Source organism: Bos grunniens, chromosome 4, assembly GCF_055505025.1.
Source record: "Bos grunniens cultivar Pamir isolate PY7600 chromosome 4, Bosgru_T2T1.0, whole genome shotgun sequence".
Classification (NCBI taxonomy): Eukaryota; Metazoa; Chordata; class Mammalia; order Artiodactyla; family Bovidae; genus Bos; species Bos grunniens.
Genome location: NC_141168.1, coordinates 39,257,431 through 39,279,754, shown reverse-complemented (window position 1 = coordinate 39,279,754; position 22,324 = coordinate 39,257,431). Strand labels below are relative to the sequence as shown.

The 22,324-nt window shown below is 34.6% G+C and overlaps 2 protein-coding genes across 9 annotated transcripts in view; one reads left to right on the top strand and one right to left on the bottom strand.

Annotated features, from left to right (window-relative positions):
- Window positions 1-22,324, bottom strand: part of CDK13 (cyclin dependent kinase 13) — a 125,555-nt gene that overhangs the window by 15,309 nt on the left and 87,922 nt on the right. For 6 of the 7 annotated variants that reach the window (XR_015162291.1, XR_015162292.1, XM_086395992.1 and 3 more), the window contains exons 8-10: window positions 9,736-9,837; window positions 9,566-9,643; window positions 324-440 (exon numbers count right to left, since the gene is read on the bottom strand). Coding sequence is in view for 5 of the 7 variants with exons in the window: in XM_086395992.1 (XP_086252118.1) it covers window positions 324-440; window positions 9,566-9,643; window positions 9,736-9,837 (297 nt within the window). In the remaining 2 variants the exon portion in view is untranslated. Of the gene's footprint in view, window positions 1-323; window positions 441-9,565; window positions 9,644-9,735; window positions 9,838-18,938; window positions 22,063-22,324 lie in introns of those variants that run through there. The other variant, XM_086395994.1, reaches the window with a different exon arrangement.
- MPLKIP (M-phase specific PLK1 interacting protein) overlaps window positions 1-22,324 on the top strand; it is an 80,549-nt gene that overhangs the window by 36,253 nt on the left and 21,972 nt on the right. Inside the window, exon 2 of one of the 2 annotated variants that reach the window (XR_015162298.1) lies at window positions 17,875-18,021. Coding sequence is in view for 1 of the 2 variants with exons in the window: in XM_086396026.1 (XP_086252152.1) it covers window positions 17,875-17,952 (78 nt within the window). In the remaining variant the exon portion in view is untranslated. The remainder of the gene's footprint in view (window positions 1-17,874; window positions 18,022-22,324) is intronic. The other variant, XM_086396026.1, reaches the window with a different exon arrangement.

Sequence of the window (22,324 nt, the reverse complement as noted above, 5' to 3'; positions counted from 1 at the left end):
ACTGAACAGAATAGTTTCCTACAACAAAATAAAAAGCTGAATTCAAGTATCTTGAAAATGGTTTCATTAAAATTTTAAATGATATTGTTAAACTTCTCTCAGGTAAACACTAAATCAAACACACAACCCAAATAACTGATTTCATAAAGATGGTGAAATGCTTACTTGCATGTAGCAAAGGGACATTCAAAATTAAATGATATAGTAGAATTGTGATAGGTCTACCTTAGGTCAACAGAGGCTAGAATTACATTTAGAATTCTAAAGAAGTAACTTTGTAAAAAAATCAATGCAATATGGATGTTTAAGCATCCCCTTCTTACAAAACAAATTCTTCTCTTAACTTTCGACGATATTGCTTCTTTGGTTTCATGGTGTTGAAATACGGTAGTTTGATTACATCAGGCCACACTGCAGGACATGGACTCCCACATATACGGCTAAACAACACATAAAAAGAAGTACATCAATATAAACTACATCGAGAAAATAATACATACAAATGCTATACAAAACAACTCCTTTTTAAATATACAAAAGCTGAAGTTCTGATATAATGTATAAAAGTTTCATTAAATATTTTCGTCATCCCAAATAAACTGTTTAAAGAATTTCTTTTCAGTGAATGCTTTTAACACTCTATAAACATTCCAATTTCTAGAAAGAAAACCTTCATATTTGCAAAATCAAATCTTAAAGACACAGGTAATATTCAAAATATGTTGAGCATATTTTTAACCAAAATTTTAAATTTTTATACCAACTGAGGAACTAGAGTTTAGTATATGTATCCTCTGGTTTTGCAGGTACCTATCATTACCACTTCTCATTAATATAATGAAGCTTGCAATAACCGCAGAAAAGATTTCCTACACTGAAGACACTAACTAAACTGTATAGACTGCTGCTGAATTTGATCAACTAGAGAACACTAAAAGTCACATTCCTGAAACATGTTCTTCAATTTCAGTAGCACCTCTGATTTCAAGGTATTTAGAACTTTTAACTGCTTTACTCTCTGTATCTTGAAATCCCTCACTATTCTTATAGTAAGTCCTTCATAAACTAAAGAAATGCTGTTAACAGATAACTCTAGCTGGTAAACATTTTAAAATGCTTTGGTAGTTATGTGCTTAACTCAAGTATACTGAATCTCAAGAATAAATGTGTATCTTATATAAAATTACCAGCTGACCTTCATATACAAAAAGAAAAGGTCCATGCATCACTGACTTAAAAGTAAAAATATTCTACACATAAATACATGTACTAAGGTACAGAAGCAAGTGACAACTAAAGTTGCCATTCTTCAGCAGACCTTAAGATACTACATTAGAAACATTTATACCAGATGATGAGAGCATTTTTAAAGCTGTGTCACTGAAACTGCATTTTGTTTCAATACAGTTTATGATTTTTGTAAATCCAAGCTTTTAAGATCTTACTCGTCAATATGCCTATCTCTTCTTCCTTTCAACCTCATTCTCACAACCTCCTCAAAAGGAGAGAAGGCCAAACTCAGGAGCATGGTTCTCTATGATCGGGTCCCAAACTGTCTTCCTCATTCTCATCTTTCAACTCATCTCTCCACAGGCCAACCACTCCTCCATGTCTTTGTTCATACTCCTTCTTCCTAGATTCTACCTAGCTGAATCCTTTTCATTCCTGAAGATGCACATCAAAAGTAATCTATTTACAATGTTTTCTGTATCCTCGCTGCCCAGAATAGTCACTTTCTACATGCTCCTGATATCTTTTTATTTCTATTTATTTTAAAAGTAATCTGTTTATTTTCTGTATCCTCGCTGTCCAGAATAGTCACTTTCTACATGCTCCTGATTTCTTTTGACCCTATTTCATCCTGCTTTACATGTTAGTTGTTTACATGACTTTATCTTACTAAATTATGGTAAGAGAATCACTCTTGCACTTTCATATATTACATAAATATAAATAATCAATCCCTTGCAGATTGATCTGCACCGTAATAGAATTATAAAGTACACTGGAATAAAGAAAATGAAAGATACTTTAAACTACAGAAATATAAGAAAATGTACTTGAGTTAGAGAAGAGATACAGACTTTTGCCTACAACTCAAAGGATAAGTAAACAATAAACAGGAAAGGGAATAAGAGAAATATGTTACTGGCAAAGGTTAATGCACAGGCAAAGTCATGACAATAGCAAAGTATAACATTCGGGAGGCAGATCAACGAAAGTGGTATAGGTGGAGTTTGGGGCTACAGAGGTTTATTTGGAAACACAGACAGGGGTCACACAACAGTCTTATGAGGCAGCCTGCCTAACTACAATGAAGACAGACTTTGAAAACAAACTTTAGACCTAAACGCTATCTGTGTGATATTGGTGAAACTGTGCTGCTTAGAATCTGTTGCTCTTTTGTAAAATGGAGATTCATTTTATTTCAGAGCTGTGAAAGTAAATGATCTAGTATCTGGCTCATTAATAGCCTTATAATAGAAATCAGCTTCATTATCTCATACCTAAAGACTTCTATTTTATATATTCTGGGAAGATAGTTGACTGGGAAAGTTATCTAACTGGGAGCAGCATACAGGATGGAATACACATTCTAAGATAGGGAAAAATTTTAGAAATTAGGAAAGTAGACATGACAGCAACTGATAACTGCATTTTAGCAAAATCAGTGTCTGATAATCAATTAGCTATCCCTAAATCATTTCTGAAGACATTCTGAAATTCATCATATGCTAAATCCCTAAATATCTGAGATCTGTTATGGGAATCTATTTTGATCTGATTTATCTATTCTGATGTCAATATCACATGAAAGCTTTACATTTTTCTTAAGACAAACCCCCCTATGTACTCATTCCTCTAATTATCCTTTTCAGGATTTCCATACAGATGAATTGTAGAATCAATACCGTCACATTTCAAAAGAGAATCCTGTTGGGATTCAACACAGCTGCTCTGGATTAAAGAACTGTGATGTTTACAAAGCTTAATGTTTCAATTTTTATATTTCCTTTGGTTTTATACATGCATATCTCATTTTATTACACTTTACATTTTTTTATTTAAACAAATTTCAAGTTTGTGATAAGCTTGTGTCAGCAAGTCTACTGACACCATTTTTCCAACAGCATTTACTCACTTCATGTCTCTGCAATCACATTCTGGTAATTCTCACAGTATCTCAAATCCTCCTTCACAAGAAGTTCACAACTTGCTCAAGGCTCAAACGATGGTAGGCACTTTTAGCAATATAGTATTTTAAAATTAGGGCATATATACATAATACTATTGCATATCTAACAGACTATAGTGCAAATATAACTTCATATGCCTTGGGAAACCAAATAATCTGTGAGTCACTTTATTTTGATACTCACTTTATCGTGATAGTCTATAACCAAACCTGCAATAGCTCCAAAGTTTACTTGTATAAAGTTTTTCAATTAGATCTTGTGTTTCTTTTTATGGGGTTTAGTGTCATTTTTTGAATTTGTTCCTATCCCTATTATATTTCCTAAGCAATAATTAGAAGAGTTTTGTTAAAGGAAATGGTCAAAATGTGGCAAAAATTTTTTTAGAATGCCATCTGAGATCCTACGGTTCCTAATAGTTTTTTTAAATAGTTGTTTATTTGAGGCTTTCCAGGTCTATTATCATCACCTATAATCTGAATACATCTGTTATTTTTTCAAATATGTATTCTTCTTTATCATTATGATATGCTACATTATGTGGTAATTTCCAAAAAATGTTAAAATGCTAATGATGCTACACAATATTTGGTAATTTTTTGGTTTCTAATTTTAATGAGAGTACGTTATTGTTTACCAGTGGGAAGAATGAGAACTTCTGGTTTGAGAAATACAACACATGGTAAAGATAGTAACAGACAGATACAAATTCACACATACCTCCTGCTAAGCATTAATTTATTCCTTTTTACTTTGGGTTTAATTGTTGTGACTTTCAAATTTCAAAAGAATGCTTCTTTAGTTCTATCAGTTTGATTTTTAGAAACTCTACTGTAGCCATCATCTGCATTTTTTGACTTGGGTTACTAATACCATGAATTATATTAAGAGATCTTCTAATACCTAGTCATCCATACATTCAAAGGAACTTCCCTGGTGGCTCAGATGGTAAAAGCATCTGCCTACAATGCGGGAGACTTGGGTTTGATCACTGGGTTGGGAAGATCCCCTGGAGAAGGAAATGGCAGCCTATTCCAGTATTGTCGCCTGGAAAATCCCGTGGACAGAGGAGCCTGGCAGGCTGCAGTCCATGGGTCGCAAAGAGTCAGACACGACTGAGCAACTTCACTTTCACTTTCAATCAAAGTACAAGTTTTTAGCGTAATGCTGTATTCTACTTTTTAATTGGTCTACACCAGCAGTTTGCAAAAATGGGGTTCCCTAGACCCTTCAGGTGTCTGGTAGATCAAAGATACTTTTAAAACATTATTTACACTTTTCAATGTGCTGACTTTGCACTGATAGTATTAAGCCAATGGTATAAAACACTGGCACTTTAGCATGACTTGAGCCAGAGATGCCAGACTATTAGAAGTACATACTCATCAATACCACTTGATGGGGTGGGGAGGGTTGTCACTCAAGAATGCACTTGTTGAAGCAGGAAAAATTATTGTTATTAAATCCTTACACGTGAGTATGTATCTTATTAATATTCTTAGTAATGAAAGAGAAGATACTCATAAAGCACTTCTGCTGCACAAAAAAGTGACGATCTCTTAAGAAGCACTTGTACAATAATTTGAGTTGCAACCTGCTGCTTTTCTCATGAGCCACCATTTTTACCTACAAAAAGAACTATCAAACTATGGTCACTGACTTGGGTATCTGCCAGACATTTTCTTATACAGGAATGAAGTCAGCTTGTTACTTCAAGGAAGACAACTGCAGTGTTGTCAATTATAAAATTCAAGTTTTCAGGAGAAAAGTCAAGAATACTGAAAGACTTACGTCTGCACTGTAAACTTAAAAGCTTCAAAATAAATACCTAAAGGCTTTTCTAATGAGGTTAGTGTCATAACAAGAACTATAAAATGAAATGTTACATTTAGAAGATCTGCTCAATTCAGTGATCCAATATAGATTAAGTGACCCACACATAATGTTACAAAATCATCACGGGTAAAAGACCTATTCAGAGTGTAAGATACACCAATCTGTGGTTACAGACTGAATATTGCAAATAACCTGCTTAAAAAAAAAACTGCCACTCACTGCAATTTCAAGGAAGAATGAATATGCACACTTATTTGAAAAGACTACTGAAAACATCATATCACAGATGTTTATCCATATGTTTATTAAGCCAAACATGCAAAATTTATAAAAATGTAAAAACAATCTTATTCATTTCACCATTTATCTTAGTTTGGAAAAATATAAACTTTTTACAATTAAAATATTATGCTAACATATTGTTTTAAAAAGAATTAATAAATATTTTTAATTCTCAGTTTTAAATTTCAATACATTCCATCAACATAAACAAGCTCCTGGGATTTTTCACAATGTCTAACAGTGTAAAGAAGTTCTGAGACCAAAAAGATTAAGAAGTACAAGTCTACAGAATTCTTTATGCTACTGATTTATAAAAGTACACATGCTTCACTTTTTAAAATATGCAAATGTTCCCTCATTTCCAATATTCTGGAACAACCAAAGCCTATGCCTTTAAAGTTTTAAAAATTTTACCTGTGTGACCTGAGGCTTTGTGTATGTGTAGGGCAGGAGAGAGGGTAGATCCTTTTCATTCCAAATCTACTTTCTTCCATGATTAGTTTTTTATTCCCTAAGCAATATACATTGTGTGATATAAGGTTCTTTCACTGGCTGCCAGAACACCTAAGAGTTAAAAGTGTGACTCTCATGTAGAAACATTTTTGCCCTCGTTTATCCCTTTTTTGTCCCCACCTATGTTTTTCACTCTCTTTGCCATTACTTTTCAATTCAAGCCACTTATCACAGAATTTTTGTAATCTGCCTAAAACATTTTCTGGAATCAGGTGAAGTACAAATAACTTGACCACTACAGTGTAAAGCTTTTTAAGACAGATTCTGATTAGTATTACTATCCTTAATACATTTATATGTATTTGTTCAATGCAGACCCCAGAACTCATCATTCCTGAGGCTTCAGACTGGGGAAACATTCCAACATTACTGCAAGTAAGATAAGGGGACGAGTATGTATTAGCAAACTTACATTTATTTAATTTTTATAATCCTAAGCATATTTGTCCTGTTTTACTTGTGAAGAAAGAAACTTACAGATTATGGAACTTACCCTAAGTCACAAGAGCAGGAAGTAGCTGAGATGGCATTAGCACCAAGGATTGCATCATTCCAAAGCCCACCCCTTTCAATATATTCTGCTGCCTTCTTCAAATCAAGGAGACATGTCTCTTTTACCAGAAATGCCCCCTTTTCTTCATGTTTTAAAAATAATTAATGCTATAAAATCAAACTTGAAGCATTCTTTTTCATAATATAAATATTTGATATCTTACCAAAACCTAAAGACATTTTGAAATACATAAAGTAGAAAATAGTCCCCTCCCTAACCCCCTCACAAGCCCATGTTCAGATTAACAGATCCAGACTCTTCTGATATGTTTAATTTGTCTCCTGTATATGGGATCAAACCAATCACAGTTTCTGTAAAATTTATCTTCTCATGTGACAATGTTGCATCTCCATGTCAGGATCTCCAGATCTACTACCTCCTTTTTAATAACTGTAAAGTATGCCACTAACGGAATGAACTTTCTGTTTCCCATTAATTGACCTAACATGTTCACAAGATAATCCAAACACACTCGTGTCTGAAGATCATGACTTTTCTGTTGACTCAGATCTCTACTCAAATGATACCTCATGAAATTTTCTCTGGTACCATATACACTACCTTCTATTGCTTTCTACCCCCTTACACTTATCACCACCTGATACATTTTATTCTTTGTTTTCTTTCTGTCTCCCCCAACAAGAAAGCAGAAAAGGATGTGTGCCAGTTACTAGGCACTGGAGATACAATCCCCACCTCTGCTGTATCCTCAGTACCTAGTAACTGGTACATAATCAGCACTCAATAAATACTGTTGAATTAACTCCTTGATTTGAAATGTCCTCTGTATTATATTTTAAGGTCCATATGAACTTTCTTTACTTCTGAATTTACCATATAATTCCACTGATTCATCTATGGTATCTTGTGCCAGCACAAAATACTTTTAGTTACTAAAATTTGGTTTTAACATATGATATGCCAAATTGTCCCTCTTTTTAAAAAAATTTTCCTGGTTACTTTCAGGTTCATCCCTCCAGATAAAATCAATCAGTATTCAAAAAACATCCTCTGAAATTCTCATTAGGACTATAATGACTACTAGAGGATGAACCGCCATCTTAAAAAAAAAAAAAGGAAAGCTTCCTAGCCAAAAATAAGATATCCCTCTCCAACACTTACTCAAATCTTCTTTAACATTGTAGGTGAAACTGGTTAATATTTGTAAATAATCTTTAAAAGCTATTTCTTTTAAGCTATTTCTTTCAGAATATATGTATTAGTATATATACCTCTACTGAGTTCACTTTTCTAATACTACCAGTTAACTTATCAGTGCCTCTAAAACACTCTTAAAATAATAATACCACAAGTTAACTTTTTCTAAATCTTATCTTTGCTTCTAGTATTTTACCACTAAACATGATTTATTCAATTTGTGATACATACTTTTATCACAGTAAAGAAATATGCCTCTATACTTAATTAGGAGTTTATAATTTCAGCAAATGTCTATTCAACAGCTATTAAGATAAACACACTATTTTTTGTCTGTTAAAATGATGAATTATAATAAAGGAATACCTAAAGATAAAACATTCTTGTATTTTTAGGATGACCCTACTTGACTCTGTAATTTTTAATAAAACATTAGATACCACAGGCTAATCAGTTCTTTTAGAATTTTTATATTAATGTCCTGTAGAAATTACTCAGACTTTCTTCATTAATTTTTGGTGTTTGTGTCATAGTAACTAAAAGCTCCAGGAAGTTTTATTTCCCACATAGTATAGAGAATGAATAGCTTCTAAGACAAAACTACTTAGATTCAAATCTCAATTTTGCCACTTGCTAGTTTAGTTGTATGACTTTGAACAAATTCTTCACCTCTATAAAGTTCAGTTTTCTTAATTATAAAGACAAGACACAACTGAAGTAATTCAGGTGAATTCTTAGAACAATATTTGCATCATGTATAAACTAAATAAATAGCAACATCATTGATAGAAGCCTAGTATGCAATCCAATTAGGAACAATATTTGGCTAATAGAAAAAAATGGGTTAGAAGAAATCACTACCAAAAGAAAAAGAAAGGTACACAGATACATGATTTAAAGATTTTATTTTAACTAAAAACATATAAATGTATATTTCCCAATGTTCTGACACAGAGCCATGGCCTTCTCTTTTAAGAAAGGATTCACTGAATGGGGTTCTACATTAGCTTTCTTGCACAAACCACAGCCATAACATATCATCAAGAATTCTAAGCCATCTGATTATTGAATTATTCTAAATTTGTAAGACTTTTCTTTCTTACAGTACCCTGCACATACCTAAATAATTTAATAGCAATGTTGTTAAGTCTTTGCAAAGCACATCTGTCCATAATTGAACAACATATGTACAATAATAGAATATTTGTATACAAAACTGGAAACAACTCCCTCTTGATCATTGTACTCTTCAACTGCTGGAATAAATACATAGTCTTAAGAAGAGAGTGTTAAGCTACTAACTGCAAATATTCAGTGCGCTATGTTATCAAGCTAGTAGTATTTACAGATGGAATGGAGAGCACTAATGAGTCCACTAAGTCTGCTAAAGGGAAAACTGATAGTATATGGGTATTTTTGTGTCTCATACTAATCTTTCCTAAAAATTCTCAGCCATATTTTCAAACACTCATCCAAATCTTACAAGTTGCGAATTAATATTACTATAAATAAGAAAACCAAAGCTGTTTTTTTTTTAATTTATTTAAAATATTAGATGAAGAGAAAGATGACTACCCTATGACCAAGGTCCTACAATAGGCTTCAAATAATGAAGACATATGCTAGTGAGTACATGAATGTATTTCAGTGTGTGCATACATATACAGATACATATAAACATGTATGCATATACGTATATAAAAGAGTATTTCTTTCTAATATCCCCAAACATTAACTCTTCCATATGCCACACTCTGAAAAACAGAATCTACCATTCATTCTCTCCTCCTTCATATTTACTCCTCCTTCCCAGTCTTATTTTTAGGGCCTCGAACATGTTAATTTAATCACAAAACATTTATGGACTTTAAGATCCTTAATTTTACTAGAACAATCATCAGAGTGCCTGTAACATAGTCTCTCCTCCTTTCAGCACTCACTTATCTTTAAATAGAAACGTGATGTTTGCCTAGAAACATAAGCCTGAAAATTTTTTAATTTCCTACAGATATTACAATCACAAGCTTACCTTATTAATTCTAGTTGTGCAAGCTCCTGATTTGCTTGAAATATAGGTTTTTTAGTGAAGAGTTCACCAAGGATACATCTAACAGGAAAAAACAACCATGATTATCAAAAGGTATGATTTCACTTAATTATCAAAAGTTTCAAATTAATTATTCAGGAAATCTATCTTACCCACAGCTCCACACATCGATAGCTGGTGTATACCTTTCTTCTCCCAGCAGCAGTTCAGGTGGACGGTACCACAAAGTGATGACTTTGTTTGTATATGGCCGACTAAAAAACAGAGAAAGCACTCTTTAGACTTAATATGTGTTAGAATAAGAGAAATTCTCTTTGTTGGTGCTGCTGTTTACTCATTAAGTTGTGTCCAGCTCTTGCAACCCCATGGACTGGAGACGGCCAGGCTCCTCTGTCCATGGAATTCTCCAAGCAAGAATACTGGAGTTGCCATTTCCTTCTCCAGGGAATCTTCTCAGTCTCTTCCCAAGGATCGAGCCTGCAATTCCTACATTAACAGGTGGATTCTTTACCACTGGACCACCAGGGAAGCCCCTGAAATTCTCTTAAGAAATATTATTTGGCCAATCAAAACCATCCTACAATCCTAACTAAAACCATTTTCATCTGCCTGCATACATGCTATGACATCTAACATAGGATCATAAAATAGATCCAAAAGCAATGTAATTAACTGAAAAATTCAGTCAAGTATTAAAAAAAAAAGGCACCTTGTTTTAACTGTAATATGGTCAAAGAAAGATCTATATATCAACATAACTGTTGGCAGATTGATCTTCATCAAATCTGGCAAATTACTAATGTGTGGCAAGATACAGTTCAAACTGTAACCACCTAACAAAAGTTTTCAACTGGGCATACTTTCCATTGACAATATTTTATTTATTTTAACCCATTTTGGTATGTGAATAGAAAGTACAGACAGGTAAACTGTAGTTGAGTTCAGTTCAGTCGGTCAGTCGTGTCCAACTCTTTATGATCACACCGACTACAGCACACCAAGCTTCCCTGTCCATCACCAACTCCTGGAGTTTGCTCAAACCCATGTCCATTGAGTCGGTGATGCCATCCAACCATTTCATCCTCTGTCGTCCCCTTCTCCTCCTGCCTTCAATCTTTCCCAGCATCAGGGTCTTTTCCAATAAGTCAGTACTTTACATCAAGTGGCCAGAGTACTGGAGTTTCAGCTTCGGCATCAGTCCTTGCAATGAATATTCAGGACTGATTTCCTTTAGGATAGACTGGTTGGATCTCCTTGCAGTCCAAGTGACTCTCAAGAGCCATTCTCCAACACCACAATTCAAAAGCATCAATTCTTCAGCACTCAGCTTTGTTTATGATCCAACTCATACATCCATACATGACTACTAGAAAAACCATAGCTTTGACTGGGTGGACCATTATTGGCAAAGCATTTATAATATGCTGTCTAGGTTTCTCAGATTTTCTACCAAGGAACAAGTGTCTTTTAAAATTTCATGGCTGCAGTCACCATCTGCAGTGATTTTGGAGCCCAAGAAAACAAAGTCTCTCACTGCATCCATTGTTTCCCCATCTATTTGCCATGAAGTGATGGCACCAGATACCATGATCTTAGTTTTTTGAATATGGAGTTTAAAGCCAACTTTTTCACTCTTTCGCTTTCATCAAGAGGCTCTTTAGTTCATCTTCGCTTTCTGCCATAAGAGCAGTGTCATCTACGTATCTGAGGTTATTGATATTTCTCCCAGCAATCTTGATTCCAGCTTGTTGCTTCATCCAGGCCAGCATTTCACATGATGTACTCTGCATATAATTTAAATAAAACAGGGGACATATACATCCTTGATGTAATTCTTTCTCAGTTCACAACCAGTCTGTTGTTCCATGTCCGGTTCTAACTGGTGCTTCTTGACCTGCATACAGATTTCTCAGGAGGTAGGTCAGGTGGTCTGGTATTCCCACCTCTTTAAGAATTTTCCATAGTTTGTTGGATCCACACAGTCAAAGGCTTTGGCATAGTCAAATAAAGCAGTAGTAGATGTTTTTCTGGAACTCTCTTGCTTTTTCTATGATCCAATGGATATTGGCAATTTGATCTCTGGTTCCTCTGCCTTTTCTAAATCCAGTTTGAACATCTGGAAGTTACGGTTCATGTACTGTTGAAGCCTGGCTTGGAGAATTTTGAGCATTACTTCACTAGTGTGTGAAATGAGCGTCATTGTGCAGTAGTTTGAACATTCTTTGGCACTGCCCTTCTTTGGGATTGGAATGAAAACTGACCTTTTCCAGTCCTGCAGCCACTGCTGAGTTTTCCAAATTTGCTGGCATATTGAGTGCAGCACTTTCATGGCATCATCTTTTAGTATTTGAAATAGCTCAACTGGAATTCCATCACCCCCACTAGCTTTGTTCGTAGTGATGCTTCCTAAGGCCCACTTGACTTCACATTCCAGGATATCTGGTTCTAGGTGAGTGATCACACCATCGTGGTTATCTGGGTCATTTCTGTGTATTCCTGCCACCTGTTCTTAATCTCTTCTGCTTCTGTTAGGTCCATACAATTTCTGTCCTCTACTGTGCTCATCTTTGCAAGAAATGTTCCCTTGGGATCTCTAATTTTCTTGAAGAGATATCTAGTCTTTCCCATTCTATTGTTTTCCTTTATTTCTTTGCACTGATCACTGAGGAAGGCTTTCTTATCTGTCCTTGCTATTCTTTGGAACTCTGCATTCAGATGGGTATATCTTTCCTTTTCTCTTTTGCCTTTAGCATCTCTTCTTTTCACAGCTATTTGTAAGGCCTCTTCAGACAACCGTTTTGCCATTTTGCATTTCTTTTTTGGGGGGATGATCTTGATCACTGTTCTCCTGTACAATGTCATGAACCTCCAGTTCTTCAGGCTCTCTGTCTATCAAATCTAATCCCTTGAATCTATCTGTCACTTCCACTGTATAATGGTAAGGGATTTGATTTAGATTATACCTGAATGGTCTAATGGTTTTCCCTACTTTCTTCAATTTATGTATGAATTTGGCAATAAGGAGTTCATGATCTCAGCTACAGTCAGCTCCTCGTCTTGTTTTTGCTGACTGTACAGAGCTTCTCCATCTTCAGCTGCAAAGAATATAATCAATCTGATTTCAGTATTGACAATCTGCTGATGTCCATGTGTAGAGTCGTCTCTTGTATTGTTGGTAAGGGGTGTTCTCCTATGACCAGTGTGTTCTCTTGGCAAAACTCTGTTAGCCTTTGCTCTGTTTCATTTTGTACTCCAAGGCTAAACCTGCCTGTTAACTCCAGGTATCTCTTGACTTCCTACTTTTGCATTCCAGTCCCCTATGATGAAAAAAACATCTTTTTTGGGTGTTAGTTCTAGAAGGTCTTGTAGGTCTTCAAAAACTGTTCAACTTCAGCTTATTCGGCATTAGTGGTTGGAGCATACACTTGGATTACTGTGACACTGAATGGCTTGCTTTGGAAATGAAGAGACATCATTCTGTCATTTTTGAGACTGCACCCAAGTACTGCATTTCAGACTCTTGTTGACTATGAGGGCTACTCCATTTATTCTAAGGGATGCTTGACCACAGTAGTAGATATAATGGTTATCTGAATTAAATTTGCCCACTCCAGTCCATTTTAGTTCATGATTCCTAAAATGTAGATGTTCACTCTTGCCATCTCCTGTTTGACCACTTCCCAATTTACCTTGATTCATGGACCTAATGTTCCAGGGTTCCTATGCAATATTGCTCTTTACAGCATCGGACTTTACTTCCATCACCAGTCACATCCACAAATGGGTGTTGTTTTTGCTTTGGCTCTACTTCTTCATTCTTTCTAGAGTCATTTCTCTACTCTTCTCCCGTAGCTTACTGGGCACCTACTGACCTGGGGCTCTTCATCTTTCAGTGTAATATCTTTTTGCCTTTTCATACTGTTCATGGGGTTCTCAAGGCAAGAATACTGAAGTGGTTTGCTATTGCCTTCACCAGTGAACCACATTTTGTGAGAAGTCTCTTGCTATGACCCATCCGTCTTGGGTGGCCCTACACAGCATGGCACATAGTTTCATTGAGTTAGACAAGGCTATGGTCCATAAGATCAGTTTGGTCAGTTTTCTGTGATTTTGATTTTCATTGTCTGCCCTCTGATGGATAAGGATAAGAGGCTTATGGAAGCTTCCTGATGGGAGAGACTGACTGCAGGGGAAACTGAGTCTTGTTCTGATGCCTGGGACCATACTCAGTAAATATTTAATCCAATTTTCTGTTGATAGGCGGGGCTGTGTTCTCTCTCCAAATCAGGTTTATTCTGTAAAGAACCACTGGCAATAGGTGAGAGACTTTATCATCTTCTAACAATGAACACATATATATGTGTCTTCATACACATACACATATATCATATACATCTTTAGATCAATTCTAAACTTCTCTTTCTTTCCAGATAGCCTCCAAATCACAAGAACACAAAAGCTATATCAGGAAATTCCCCAGAACGGCTGTATTCCAAGCCAGGCCACCTGAGGTTGGCTTAAACTTGGACCAGTTTGGGAAAGGATAAAAAGGAGCATATAATTTACAAAGCAATTCCCTCTTGCCATCTTGTAGGTCTGAAGTTCCAAGCAGCCTGCTTCCACACAGCCAAATTTCTCCAAATAATTTAAACATTTATACTATAAGGCATTGATCTAGACATCACAGCATTACCACAGTTAGGACTATAAAGCCAGGAAAACAGAATACTTGACCTTGTGAAAACAGAGAAGATAGTCTGTTTTCAACAGCCAACAAGCATTAGATTTTTCTAACATTACTAAATTATCTTCCTTAGTGATTTTTGCTTGTTTTTACTAGCATCACTTCGTATAATAAGGAAGTCTCTTAAACTCTAGATATTCTAATTAAGCTGGATTTAACCATTTAAAAATATGTTCACCTCTTGATGTCCTACCTCCTTTTAAATTTGAAGTGCCTTCCCATTTTACTCGCACTCAAACCTATACCTCCTTTAAAACACAGTGAAAGATCCGTCTCCATAAGGTCTAATCTCGTTTTAACAAGAGACTTATTCTTAAAGAGAGATTCATTTTCATATTCTTAAACTTACACCATACTTACCATTGTATTGAACTATTTTGTTTTCTCTATGTTCCAAGAAAGTCGAAAGGCCTCAGAGAGCATTCTTTATTATGAACCCCACAAACTAAGCCCAGAACGGTGCTGGACATAGGGAAGACCTTTTAATGTATATGGCCCCAACTTTAGGTGACATACAAGAATTAGCTGGTGGCAGAGGGGAGGCAAAGTATTAGAAAAATATGATAAGTAGTTTTCTAAAACATTTCAAGGGTCTGTGAGCATATGAAACCTGTGGTCTTGTTATTAAGGTACAACTAGTCTCAAGAAAAATGTTTAATTAAAATGGCCAAGTAAATAGTTAACCTTTAATCTTTTCATGTTTAGAAATGTTTTTATATTTAAAAAAATAAAAGGGTGAAATATGTGGAAAGATTATACAAATTAAGGTTAGTAAAGTTCATATTTAAATGAAAGATTATTTTACATAGTTTAAAAAGAAACAATAGATCCAAAATGGGTCTGTTACTTGTGTAAACCCCACACCAGCAAACCAAGACTTAATATCTAACCTAATTGCAGGTTCAAGCCATCCCAGAAACTTCATCTTAATCAATCAGTCTGGAATTTCCTGGTCAGCACTAGTGAGGTAATCTGTCACATAGACAACCCCACCATCCCTTAAAGGAAAACAACCTTGCTACAACCAATCTGCTTTCTGCTAGTATAACTTCCTTGTCCCTACCCCCTCTGCCTTTAAAAATCTTCCATTTTGTATAGATCTTTGGAGCTCCTTTCTACTTGCTAGATGGGATGCTGCCTGATTCATCAAGTGCTTAATAAGCCAACTAGATCTTCAAATTTACTCAGTTGAATTTTGCTTTTTAACAATACTATATAACAAGTTCTAGGCAACATTCAGAAACAGTCATCTTTAGCAGTTAAAATTAGAGTAGTTCACTTTTTTATTAACTCATCAAAATCAGAAGTGAAAATATTTATTTTCACTTGAAAAATATTTACATACTCAAAAATGATTAACAGAGACTAGTGGAATATACTTCCAGGTACATAGCAAAAGAATTTAATGTATACTAATTAGCAGCTTTTCCAAATATATCCAAATATTTAGTTGCTGTCAAAAGAAAAATTACAACTATGTAAATACTGGAAACATTTAACTGTAATATCTGACATAGAAAGTTCAATTTTAAAACACTAGTATAATCTATATTGTGAAAATTCTTTCTTCATGAAGTAAATATTGAAACTGATGTATACATTTTATAAAACAAAGTACCATCCGCATTTCTCTTTACATTCAATTAAGTATCAACAGAACAGAGATCAAAGGTTATCAGTAGTAGATTCCAACACTGCCCTTAAGACTGGGGACCTCAGGGGCCTTTTGATGTGGTTATGGTCTTCCCGACCCTACTGCCCCACAAGCGTCACTGTACTTCTAACAGAGCCAAGTACTGCTCTAACGGTGTATCCCCAGGCTGGCAGGCAGCTCGGTCTTCTGTCTGGTCTAAACAGGTAAAAGCTAAGGCAGATGATCAGAGCAAGATTTTAGGCCCTTGATGTGTTTAGAGATCCTGGATAATCCAAGTAAATTTCACAAACCATAGTTGATAACTTTGTTAAAGATACTCTTAAAAAATGAAAAAAGAAATCGCATAAAGGGAAATAACTAAATAAGCTCTAAAATACTTCACTTTTCCAACAATAAAGTCTACACTTAATTCTTTTAGAGCATAACTTATATGAGGAAAACATGGAAAGAGTTCAGCTAAGTAAATTCACTGTATGACCAAATGTCATGTATCCTTCAGAATCTACTACATAAACACTTACCAAAATTACAAAAGAAATCTGGGACCTATTTCTAATACTAACCCTGCTTCTAAAGTCAAAAACCCAGGAGTCCTCTTTGATTCTCTTTTCCGTCAAATCTCATATCTAATGTATCAACAACTCTGTCAACTCTACAACCGAATAGATCCTAAATCCAACCATTTCCCACAATTTCAAGGAAATCTCAGTCACTGCTCACTTTGAGTATGAGCCACTATTATCTTTTCTCTGGTACTCCTACAACAGTCTCTTAACTAGTTTCCCTGCCTCCATTTCTAGCCTTCTTCCCCCATTTTTATGGTTTTTAAGCATAAAACCAGGTCATATCAGTCAGCTGCTTAAACTGTCCAGTGATTTTCCACGGTAATTAAATAAAATTTAAACTTTATCTCCAGTGATAAGACTGTAACCTGGAGTACCTGTTACACTGGGAAACATCTTGGCCCCTTAACTTTGCAAGTCTGTTTCCAGGCCTTGCAGGTGCTGAGTTCCTTCTATTTGGAATGTTATCTGCCTAGATCTTCATTACGTTATTCTCTTCTCATCCCTCTGGTCTTAGCTCATTTTTACTTCACAAAGACTTCTATCCTACTATTTTAGCTAAAATTACCCTAGCACCCCCCACCCACCGCCACCCGCCATGCTCACAATGACCCTTCAGAAACTATTTTATTTGCTTTTTAGTATTTAGTACTTTAAATTCTTTCTTCTACCCAATAGGTTCGTGGTCTACCTTCTTTCATGATCGTGTAAATGAGACCAGGGACTTGGTCAATCTTTTATATCTCTTAATACGCAGCCAACAGGTATTACCTGGGTCAGTGTTTGGCATATAGTAAGTACTTATTAATATTCTTAATCAACTGACTTATGCCATAACTATCAATATATAACAATAAACACAATCTTTTCTTCATGCCCTTTTCCCATTCCCTTCTAATTTTATCCCACTTTCCTCCTTTTGATATTTTCTTAGAAAAATAAATTTCTGTATCATAAGATTGCTACAGAAAAATATAAGTAATTTTTTTTCCAATTGCTGTCATCTTAGGATCACTTGCACATTATAACACATGCAAATTTAGAAGTCCTATAAATACCTATGTCTTAACATAAAAGGAAATTTATTATCTTGTAAACCTGCTTCCCATTTCCTGTCTCAGCAAACAGCATCACAGTTTATGGCAGAGACTACAAAGCTGTTTCCTAAAATCTGTTCTTCCTTTCTTTGACGGGAGCCGCCCACCTACACTACATCTCTCATCCTCACTGCAGTTAAGTATGGCCTTGTGCCCAAGTTCTTGCCAAAGGAAAGTGAACACAGGTACCATTTCTAGCTTGGCTCACAACACCACTCCTTTCTCTTTTCTAGCTTCAAGCTGACAGACATGGTGACCGACTTGGAAGGCATGTGAAGAAAGACAGCAAATCTTCCAATCTGGATCCTTAAATGACTGTGTGAAGCAGAGTCAACATTTCCTCTAATAATATGGTAAATTATTCTCAATTTTGCATCAAGGTAAAGTAACAACTATTCCAGATTATTGAGTGAGAAATACAAACTTTTTATTCTTTAAGCCACTGAATTCTGAGGTTCTCTTTGTTATAAATTTAGTTTACCCTAATTAATAAGTCATTTATTCAGTTCCTTAAGCAGAAATCTTACCATAGGGGTAAAGGCAGGAATATGTCTACCAACATGTCAACCATCAAATTCTAACAATTCTGTATCTTATGATGAAATTCATCTCCATCTTTACAACAGCTATGCCCATTGCCTAGTTTAGCTATGATTATCCTACCGAGGTTTATTCAATAGCTTTATAACTGATTGCCCTTGCTTACAGGCTTACAAGGTCAATTTACTTTCCAAAGTACAGCCAAAGTGATAATATAAAATAAAATGCTGATGTTTACACCTTCAATACCCACTGCTGTCTCCAGGAGAATATCCACATGAGACCTATAAAATTACTTGGTTCTTGCTCTGACTACACTTGACTATCATTTCCCTGAGAAGGCTGAGCAAATGCTTATTTCTAGAACTAGGAGACAGAGCCAGGGAGAGAAGAGAACTGGCAAAAGAACTTTAAAAAAGACAGGGATGTTTTAATTATGTTTTAAATGTTTTAATAAACATTGAAGTAAGTTTTTAAATATATTTTTAAAGTTAATACTCTCCCTCCCTCTGGGTCGTCCCAGTGCACCAGCCCCAAGCATCCGTGCATCAAACCTGGACTGGCGACTCGTTTCATACATGATATTATACATGTTTCAATGGGTAGGGGAGGGAGGAGGGAGGAGGGTTCAGGATGGGGAACGCGGGTATACCTGTGGCGGATTCATTTCAATATTTGGCAAAACTAATACAATATTGTAAAGTTTAAAAATAAAATAAAATTAAAAAAAAAATAAATAAAGTTAATACTGACCAGAGACAACAAAAATGACTTTTTATTAAAGTCAAAGAAAAACTTATGATAATTTACACAAAACTTTCACAAAATTGTGTCATGCCTCAGTTTTATCTTAGTGCTTAATGAGGAAAAAGCAAACACAGAGAAAGTATGCAGACAGGACTCTAATATAAAAGAAAACTCAAAGGTAGATGGAATTAGCAGTGAATAAGACCAATCTTGAATTACCCAATGTAATAATCATTTATAGTGTTATCAAGAGAATATTTCATTATATGATTAGGATACTGTGTTTACAAATGTAAAAACAAAAGTATAAGACACTGAAACTGTTTTGAAACTAGGACATTTAAATTCCAAGAAAGCTAAAATACTGAGGTAATAATGAAAATAGATCATCCAAAGTTAGACAAATAAATGAAAATCCAGAGTCCTCAAAACTAAACATTTAGAACTTGGTCTACTGGTTTGGCTACTCACAGTCAACATCCTAAAGATGGTTTTGTTTAGATCACAAAGAGAAAACACAAACTGAAGTGACACCATACATCTGACGATTTTTTTTTGCTTCATGGACTAAAAAAATTGTGGTATTGACATGTCTACCCAGTCTTTTCACACACACACAGAAAAAAACAAATTCACCCCTACTAAAAAAGAAACAACATTGAAAAATATACAGTGAGGTTCTTAGTATTACAGAATAAACTAATACTTAAAACAATCCTAAAAATAAAAAAAAGAATTTTTTCATTACAATTTATTCCCACAATTAAATTCCAAGCAATAAATTCCATATCCTAGCAGACAGACACACATAAAACCCCTCAGACATTAAATTAGAAAACAAAGAACAGTAACTCTAACAAGCTGTTACTCTCAGATGGCTAGAAACTAACTTTGTAAAAATCCAGAAATAATGGTCTCAACATTGAATATTCTGATTTTCAACTTCTACTGAGTATCTTCTGCAAATAAGTCTCATTAACAGTTTTTGGGGAAAAAAAGCAGACACTATTTCTTTAGTCCACTAGGGAAGTGACACCACCACCAGTTATTTTTCAAAGCTTCTACTTTAATGTGGCTAATTAGATAATAAATTGTAAAGTCATCAGACTTATAAATAATTTTCATGGTAAATTGCAGGTAATTTTAAATATCTGATGCTATCAAAATATTGTTAGATAGACAAGGTGATTTAAGGGAGATTCAGAAATGGAAGTATCACACAACTTGCTGGAAGACTAAATGAGTATATTTTATTTGGCAAAAATAAAATATAATATTTGAAGGGCCAACAACTAATCTTAATATAATTAATACAACATATTCAAGGATCAGAATTAATCAAGCAGTTACCATGAATATGTTTTATGTTTTAAGGCATATAAAACACAAAAGTTTAAAATAATGATACGTATCTTTAAATAATTACAACTTTAGCTCTAGTGAAAAGACAAGAACAGAAAATGACCAGCCCTAAGGAGGCAATTAATTCTGAACATAATTTCATCTAGAACCTGGACAAGCAGTAACAGGTGGCTCTCCCATTCATACCCTACATAGGTTTGGGAAAATTTAGTTTTGGCTTTAACGGCAATCTTATGAAAAGCCTCTAGATGGCAATATTGCCTTCAAATGTTTAAAAATCTTTTATTCATGTTAACTTTCAGAACCAAGAAATAATACATGTTTTTCAATAAACTATAAATATCTTAGATATTTGAAATCCTTTATCTTAAAAGTTGAGAATAATGAAATACAGAGAGATTAACTGACTTGTTCAATATTCCACAACTGGTAAAACAGCAATGCCAGGCCTAGAGCCAAAGTTTCCTAATTTAGGCCTAAGGATTTTGAGTTCTTAGCATTAAAGAAGTAAATGTTCTAAGCTATAGTTTCTTCTCTAAAAGTGAAATTAATTTCAACTTCTATACAAACTGTATTTTTTTCTTCATATGAGTCAATCACATAAAGAGAAAAAGAAACCCCACTACTTAGAAAAGCACTGGGGCCAAGACCTAGTAAAATAAACACTCAGAAAGAGGGTTTATCATTGTGGCTGAAAGTCCTGGGAAAAGTTGGACCTAAACAAGCTACTAAAAAACTGAACGGATATGAGAAAATGGGGCAAAAGCTCCCATTCTCAAGTTCTTTTTTCCCCCCCAAGGCCAAATAAGGCAAAGCATTAATACTGATGTTCAAAATGAGAAAATGATTCTTCAACTTTAAAGGAATTGTTTTCCCCCCAGTGGTTCACCTTTTTTCTATTGTAGCACATAGGACATTAGAGATTCATATTGGTCACCCTCTACTTCATGTTCAATTCCTACACACTAGCTGTAGCTCTGTCCAGTTTTTCTCACTCAAAAAAAGACATACCAAATCAAATTACAGTGATAAGCTGAAATTTGCTCTATTTTAAAGCAAAAAAAACCTAGGATAATTTCTTGAATACTTCATTCTATCTGTAATAGCTAATTATACTCAGAAAGTTTTTCAAAGTTATCTTAATATTTAGATCGGGATATTATGGTTTCTTTCTGGTTCTAATAACAAAGAAATATGGATGAAAATCATTTGCTGTGTATTTCAAGAAATATCTAGAGAATTTGGGATAATACAGTGAATCTGCTAAAGGCAGTGAAATTCAGTATTATTAAAATTTACTAGAATAATATGTTTAAAGTCATCCCATTAAGTTAAGCCTACTTCTTTACTGATTTTAAAGAAATCAGAATTATTTGAATCTGAAAAAAGTAATTTTTTAAAACTATATAACCCTGAAGGATAGGATATCTGCTTGTAAAACAAAATGATACACCAAGTTTTTAACTTGCAAATTTGAATAGGCAGAAAATTTCAGTATACATTACCTGAAAATGCAAAGTTATGGGATTTTAAATTCTCAATTCAGCAAGACAATGAGGACCAAGCCTCAGTTAACACGCCAAACCCCTGACACTTCACTGAAACCCTACATTCCATTAAAAAAAAAATTCAGTGGGAGAGTGGATTCAGACATAAAATTTGGCTCTACAGGTTTTCTGAAACATACTTATTCCAATGTAGACAAATATCTGCATAAAAAGAATCATCAGATGGAAAATGGTAATTTAGCTGTTCTCCATCTCCACTGAAACCTAATATGAAAACAAGAGGAATAGGATTTATAGTCAAAGTATGAGACATATACTTTTATTAAGAAAGGATAACAAAACTACTATGAAATCTCAGTGAACCAGCTATGCAAGTGAAGTTTTGGATTAAGTACACTTATGAACCTATATATTTTTTTTCTTCAAATTCTATCAAGAGGCATTATTATATATGATGGAAAGAATAAATAAGTGGAAGTTGGAAACTTCAAGCTACATACTCTAGATGATATTAACAAATACTTTT